Raw genomic sequence first — 7,493 nt, 5'->3', positions numbered from 1 at the left:
AAATTAAAACCCTAACCCTAAGAGAGAACTAAAAAGTATGTCCAGCTGGACAAGCTTTCTAGTTAAATCAACCTATATCCCTAATTAAATTTAAAACCAACGTAAAACCTTAATTAAAAAAATTGAACTATAGGCCTTATTTGCCGTTTATTTGTTCACCAGTGGATAAAATCTAGTTATAAGAAAATAAATATATAGCTATTTCTTAATCTTTATTAGTGAATTTATGAGAACTCCACTAACAATGGATAAAAACTAATCCAATTATTGATACTCAAATTTACAAATTAAAAATTTATAGCTTCATGTTAATTTTAATGACCCAAAAAGTAAATCTGTAAAAGTAACAAAATTGATAGTTGATCAAGGCCTTTTACCAGGGCTTTAGCCGTTGACTCCCCGGTTATCAAATTACAAAATTTTTCTTTACAAATAAAAAAAAAACCACATTTCTTGAAAATCATAGGGAATAATAATTTCCCTTCGATCTTTATATTTGTTTGAAATTTTCAACTGCTGCCATTTTAATTGTGCCGAGTCCCGAAATGCAGCAAAAACTTCTTCCCTCGAATCTAACGGGACCGCAACAAAATTCAAAGAGCTAATATATTCTGTACATTTCGTATCACCAATTATATCTGCAACTTTGAAGAGCCGACAAACCATATTTCTCCATATGAATTCCATCATCTTGTAGAAACTGTTACCTTCATTTCTGCCCCATTCTCGTTTTCGTCCTCAGCACTATGGTCTACAGATGGTCGTTTCAATCTCTGGAATATCTCATCTAGGGACTCTGAATTAGATGAGCTCAAATGGAGGACGATAAGTTTGACTTCCTGATTCTGGCGTAGGGGAAGAAACCTTTTAGCCTCAATGTTTGCTTTAATACTTTGAAAACCAGATTTCATCGATCGTCATGTTGTGGCCAATCTAGAGGATGGCAATCCCTTCTAGTTACCAGAATGAGATTCGGTGATTATGTTATTCTGCACTGTTTTCTGATTTGATACATGTTGACCCTGTTCTTTTATCATCACAGTATATTGGCGGATGGCTTCTCTGCTTGTGCCATATTTATGGGTCTCTTCTTTCGAAGGTCTTAACGGAGATCCCTTCACACCATTGGTGGCTGAAGTTGTTGCCTTCATTTCAACAACCGTACAATCCTGAGCAGTTCACTTTGAGTCAGAAACTGAACATCATTTAACTATAGGTTTTAGATGAAAAAGAGAGATTCTTTCTATATATGATTCATAGCAACTTCTATTAGTTGCCATACAATAAAGTAAATTGACAGATTCTTTTCAGATCGGTTACGTACTGTCATATCCAGACTCGATATCAGCACCATTGAAATTCCTTGCCAATGGGATAACTTGTTCACCAACCTTGCATCCTTATTCGAGCCAAGATCGTTCTGTAAAGAAGGCAACTTATTAAATCCTCATCATATTTCTAAATAATTCTTAGCAAGGAATTTAAACCAAGACAATAGATATTTGCAGAATTCATAAATCAATGCTACTATTTTACCACAATAATACTTCTTTTTGTTATTACCAGATGCATAGCAGTAATTATCTATTTTGCTATCTTTATGTTTTACAGTCATAACGTGTCACATAAATAGAAAAGGCACAACCAATAGCTAGTAACTGATAGGTAATATCATGCAAATGTCAAATACACTTCTTAAACTTCATTTCTTAGTTCTGAGCAACTAATTTAGAAATTGAAGAGTATTTATATAGATGGTTGAGAAGAATGAAGCATTGGGTTCCTTACCCTTTTGTAGGATAATTAATCCCGAGGAATCAAATCCATCCATATCATCAGCCTCAGTTTGAAATCGCAGTCTCTTCCAATTCCCAAAAAAACCAACTACACGATCAAAGAAATTGCTAGCAACTAACAAAGTATATACAACCATGATAAGTGGGATAAATATGGTTGAATCCTTCTCCAAAAAAAGGGACAGCATCGTCAATGTTCCCCATCGCTGTAACAAGGTCAAATATAACTATCAAGAGTTATGCCAAGAGAATGATGGAACTTAGCACACACGCCCAATTTGATGGTAAAGCACCTAGGTTCCAGGTTTTGAGCATAGTAAAAATAAAAACAAAACAAAAAAATAGGACCAAATATGATACAATGCAGTATATTGTGCCAGCAAAATTTAGAAACTGGAGGTTTAGACAATTTTTAGATCAGACACAAAACTCATAAAAACATACAGTAGACAAGAAACAGAAAAAGAACACTGGGAACCAAAAGCTGCTTTACTAAAATTGCATTGATATTACAAACAAGTATCATGATCTCTTTACAGAAATTCCAAAGTATACCGAATAAGTGTCCACTCATGAAGTGACTGAAAGCCGAGGTGCAGCATGGCTTATAATGAAAGTTCAGCTAATCAAACTAGAGCACGCTAACACTTTTATTTTCCCCTATAAACCAAAAAAGGTTTTAACATTTTGAAACAAATTAAGAAGATACTTTTATGTCGTTATCACTTCAATTAGTTTGCCTATTACAGATCATATGTAAAATGCCAATCTTGCAATCAAGAGGGCCAAGCCATAAGCATTAGAGTCACTAGACATACAGATAACCGGTGAATGCTATAGGAGAATTACCTTCTCGAATATGGTTTTTTTACCACCACAGTTAATAAGATTGAGAAAGTTGTATGAAATCGGAGGAGCATATCGAGCAACCATCCTAGTAGAGTTGTTAATGAGTAAATTGAATTTCAAAAGAAAAAATAAAGTAAAAATAAAAAACAATAGATCTCCAAGGAACAGCTTACGAACATATCATGAGCAAGCTGACTGAGCTAGTCCGCCATGATGTTAATGAGTAAAACATTAACATTCCTATCTTGAATAAAGAGTAATATGTGTAGATGCAGATATACATCAGAGGTATAAAACAAAAGACCTGGAAGAAGAAGTAATTACAAGAAAAGTAGGGAAAGAAGAGGATAGTGCAGAAGAGAATAAGTTATATATAGGGGGCATATAAAATGGAGATATGATGTCAATGGCAACTCCATGCAAAGGTGAGGTAATTTTGAAGTGGAAACGTATAGAAGGCAAGAAAGAAGATTAAGGACGATAGAATGTCAAATTAACATTTTAATAGACCTAGCATTTCTTGCCCAATCAAAAAATAGAACCAAGATTACAATATCTCTATGAAATTACACAAGAAAAATACAAAAATTTTACTTGTACAAGCACCTCCTGCTTCTTTACTGAATATATAAGGATAGAGAAAATAGATAGGTGTAAAAGTGTAGCCTCAGCTAGGAGAATCGTTGCAGACATGATTCCAAGTACAATAGCCAAGACCTTCCTTAGTTGTTTCCTTAGGATGCATAGCCAAATAAATTCTGCAAAAGGAACACTACTTAGTTCAAGCATAGCAGATTAAAGCCTCTTATAAAACATCTTGTCCTTAAGGATACAAAAGCCATTATATCCATCCTTAAAGGACCTGAACCTATTGGAGGATCACAATGGTCCCCGTCTATCAGAGACTGGTTGCGACAAGTTCAACAGAAAGATCTATGGCAAAACTTTAATGAGAACACACACACACACAGAGCTCCAAAAGAACAAAGTTTTTGGGTCTTCCCAAAACAAAAACAAAAAAAAAAAAAAGCAAAGAATAATGAAACAACGCAACTACTGATTCTAGAATATAAAAGCAAGAGAGCTCCAATTATCCATTTTATCCAAGAGCATTCCCATTTTCCCAAAGCGACCAGATGTGAAACTTGAAACATATTTCCTGAAATGACATCATATACGAACAATAAAGGTTCAGGAAACACAGCTAGAACATAAAAAATCTAGAACAAAAGAAGACAACAAGGTTAGAAGGACACCATCCAGTTGAATTGCGACGTTCGTAGTTTTTTACTGTATCTTCAAGCTGAAGGGCCTCTATAACATAAGTCATGTACTCACTGCAAAACCAAACATGTGTAAGATACAAAAAAGCAAATGCTTCAAATACACTGCTAGATTGAAGTCTCTATGCACCCTATTCAGTCTAGGAATTAAGAACAGAAGTTCGTCCCACGATACATCAACTAAGGTTTATAAGAAAGAGAGGACAATCAATATCACCACTTCCCAAGCACATTTAAAACAGTTTGAAGATGATTTACAACTTAGAACCAAGTAAATGCTCTGGATTAATAACATGCTTACAGTCTAAAATCAACGTTCATTTTACCTTTTATACCAATAATACTCTTCTCGAGCTAGCCGAAGATGACGTCTGAGTGTTGCCATAGATTTCTCATCTGAATCATAGTCCATATCGTTTTCTCCTAGCAGACCACCTTGTGGCTTAAAAGACAGGTCTTCCCTAAACTGGAGAAAATTTGGGATACATAAAGTCATGCAACATTCCAAAAAAGCGAACCTTGTTCATAGAAATGTTTGTGAAAAAATGCAAAGAGATACCATTTGAGCTAACATATTATCAATAACATCCATGTATGGTCTCAAAGGATCACGCTTGGACATCTGATTGGATGTTGCTTGGGCAACCTGATGTAAGAAATAACCAGTTAGACAAAAAACATAAGGATTAACTTTGAATAATCAAAGAATGTTTAACCTCTGAGGAAAAATTGGAATGTTGATAAACTGATTGATGAAAGCATGAGGAAACTTCAAATGTTTCATTTACAAAAATCTAAAATTGAACAAATATACATGTCCTCTTATCACGACCGTGTACACGCGTATGGTTGAGACTGAATTACAGTGAGATCCTGACACTAATATGCGCATGTTTTAGAGCCACACATTATTCTACAATGATACACACACAATATATATATAAATATATATGCATAAATTATTTCAATGAAGGCAGGTGTGCATCATATGGGAAAGATATTTTAAAACTTTAATGGGGCCAACAAATACCACAATAGCATTTGAAAGTTCTTGATATGTTTCATCAAGCTTCACAGTCATTTTAGCAATTTTATGAGAAAGAACTTTTTGCCAGATGGTCCAATCTGCATTTCTCCAAAGGGTCTTTGGAACTTCACTAAAACCAAAACCAAGAACAAATGCACCTATAACAAGCCCAAAAGTATTCGACAAAGCCATTGCTAAACCAAGGATCCCAACACTCCCGTCAACATAAACTTATCAAGTAACAGAAAATAAGAATGTGTCAGTTGACAAGAAAGGGAAAGTTTCTAATGCCCACTTTTCTATACTTTATATAATCTATCACTTCAAAAACATCTGCATGCAACATATCTGATCTAGAAAAGAAATTTCAGCAAATAGAATATGAACAGGGATGAAAAGAAATCCAAAGTCTTAAGAGAAGATATAAAAACATGATACAATTTCAAATGTAATTCAAACCTTAAGAAGCATCCAAGAACATATCAGAAGGACTATAATAAAACGAAGAAAAGTAACAATAAGTAAAGAAAGACAAGCGAACCAGTTCCTATTCATCAAGATGAGGAGAATAAGTCCTACAAGGCCAATAGAACACACGACTGAATAGAAGACTAAATTGACACGCACACTAGTCTTCAATCTTTCAGTCACAGAGAAGTCTCCAGCATCTTCAAAACCCTGAATAAGGGGCACCACAACCTTGCTTAAAGATAACATAATTTAATTATATGAGGAAATGCACCACAATCTGCAAAACCATATAGAAGAGTCATCTCTATTCGCAACAAAATAATCCCACAACTTAACATAAATGAAAATACAACAAATGGATAAGTACAACCACCAGTAATTGTCATTTCAAGCCCACATGAAAAAGTTGTAATAAATCACAACAATATGAATACAGTGCACCACCTTTGAATTATTTTAACCTTAGCTTATAAAGTAGAATCTAAAAACTTGAAAACCTATATCCATCCCGAAAGAATTAAGAAAGTTCATTTACAGGAACTACAATCAATTGTGCCACTAAAGAAAATTGATCTAGAATACTCTAAATGGCATATCCCCGTGAATTTTAGTTCAACAAAAAAGGCATCCATCAATAGAGAAACCAAATAAACTAGTGCGAAATTAAATGAAGAATGAAACGTACCATGTAAGGAGAAAAGTACCCCAATAAGACCAACTCTAAAAAAACGAGATTCCTCCATTTTCAATATCATTATCTGGGTTCGATATCGTCTGCACTAATTTAACATTATTATTTTTAATTTGTCTAGCCTAACTTATTACAATATTAAAAAAGAAAGAAAGATAGATCCAACAAATAAAGTACATTTCCGAACGGAATTAAAAAGAACAAAGAATTACCGTTCAGATATCCGCGGGGACGAGGATGATAATGGAAAGAGAACAGAACCAAGCGTATTCGACGGTGAAGAGGACGTAACGAGGGACATCCGGGCCAACGAAGTACCTCAAGGTGAAAATAACCATCCCTAAGGTTAAAGGCAGCGAGATCAAGTAAAATACCCACATATCCCCTTGCCTTTTCCTCTTCCACGGATTTTCTTCTATTGAAATCATAACCAGTCATGGTGGTTGCTTCTTTCTATCGATCACGGTCGATCGCGGTGGTTGCTTTGTATTGTGCTCAACGCTTCGTGCGGGATTACGTGCGGTGTGGGGCAAGGCGTTTTGGGACTAACGTTGCTTTAGGCTTGGGAGATTTAATTAACCTTTAGATGGGCTGATTTTCGTGATTGGGGAAAATTTTGGGCTTTATAAATGAAAAGGAAAAATGAGAACAAGACATGATCCGATAGAGATTTAAAAATCCGATAAGGGATAGAATCAAAGATGTTTCATATTTTTAAACTGTTGCCAATTGATGTTATTATTTTATTTTTAAAAAACTTATACTTTTGCCGGTAAGTTTTAGCTCAATTGGCATGGGTATTATTCTTAATGCAGGAGGACGTGGGTTTTAATAGGTTGAAACGCATTATTCTCTTATTTATGGGTTGAGGAGGGGCTAGCATATATGATCAGAACTTGTAATATAATTGTTCAAAAAAAATTATCCTTTTACGTGGTTTTTTATATTATTTTTTATAATATATGTAGTTAGGTTTTCAGAATACTATCTCGATATTTATAGGTATGGAGTTTGTTGAGATTTTTCTACTCGATCAAGTTTTTCACATCCTATTAAAATCAATGTAATTATTTTGAAATGATCGCAATACCTCAACACCTATGAATGTCGAGATCCTTATACAATATATAAACAATTATATTTATTAACAGTAATAATGAATTGCAATGAATATTAATATACATCAACATACCTCTTCATCGACTTGTTGATTGATTTCTCATCACATCCAAATAAAGTCCTTTCAATAATGTGTATGACCCAAACAACCCCTAAGTTTGTTTAAATATTTAATGCAATAGGTGATTATGAATATTGATAATTGAATACACCTTAAGATATTGTACATAATTATACTTTTACCTTCTATTTAGAGG

At 34.2% G+C, this 7,493-nt stretch overlaps 1 protein-coding gene across 15 annotated transcripts; it reads right to left on the bottom strand.

Annotated features, from left to right (window-relative positions):
* Positions 1 to 359: 359 nt before the first annotated feature.
* On the bottom strand, positions 360 to 6,733 carry LOC107918118 (G-protein coupled receptor-associated protein LMBRD2B). Of its 15 annotated transcripts, XR_005922033.1 has the most exons (11): positions 6,330 to 6,728; positions 6,112 to 6,200; positions 5,497 to 5,703; positions 4,488 to 4,574; positions 4,255 to 4,394; positions 3,700 to 3,982; positions 3,240 to 3,403; positions 2,823 to 2,949; positions 1,789 to 2,730; positions 1,325 to 1,420; positions 360 to 1,169 (listed from the first exon to the last, which is right to left on the bottom strand). XR_005922033.1 is itself a non-coding variant. In XM_016847638.2 (9 exons), the coding sequence occupies exons 3-7, from the start codon at positions 5,670 to 5,672 to the stop codon at positions 3,708 to 3,710; spliced, it is 495 nt and encodes a 164-aa protein (XP_016703127.1). In that variant the 5' UTR covers positions 5,673 to 5,703; positions 6,112 to 6,205; positions 6,330 to 6,710; the 3' UTR covers positions 360 to 1,169; positions 1,325 to 1,420; positions 1,789 to 3,707. The 15 variants fall into 15 exon arrangements, 6 of the variants coding, with proteins under 6 accessions (XP_016703127.1, XP_040963791.1, XP_016703126.1 ...); XR_005922030.1 differs by having other exon boundaries at positions 1,789 to 2,002; positions 2,646 to 2,730; positions 2,823 to 3,982; positions 6,330 to 6,719; XR_005922032.1 differs by having other exon boundaries at positions 1,789 to 3,403; positions 6,330 to 6,733.
* Positions 6,734 to 7,493: the final 760 nt, after the last annotated feature.

The sequence above is a fragment of the Gossypium hirsutum genome, chromosome D12, assembly GCF_007990345.1.
Source record: "Gossypium hirsutum isolate 1008001.06 chromosome D12, Gossypium_hirsutum_v2.1, whole genome shotgun sequence".
Classification (NCBI taxonomy): domain Eukaryota; kingdom Viridiplantae; phylum Streptophyta; class Magnoliopsida; order Malvales; family Malvaceae; genus Gossypium; species Gossypium hirsutum.
Note: the sequence above shows the minus strand (reverse complement) of the source record. Positions and strands in the feature narration are given on the sequence as shown.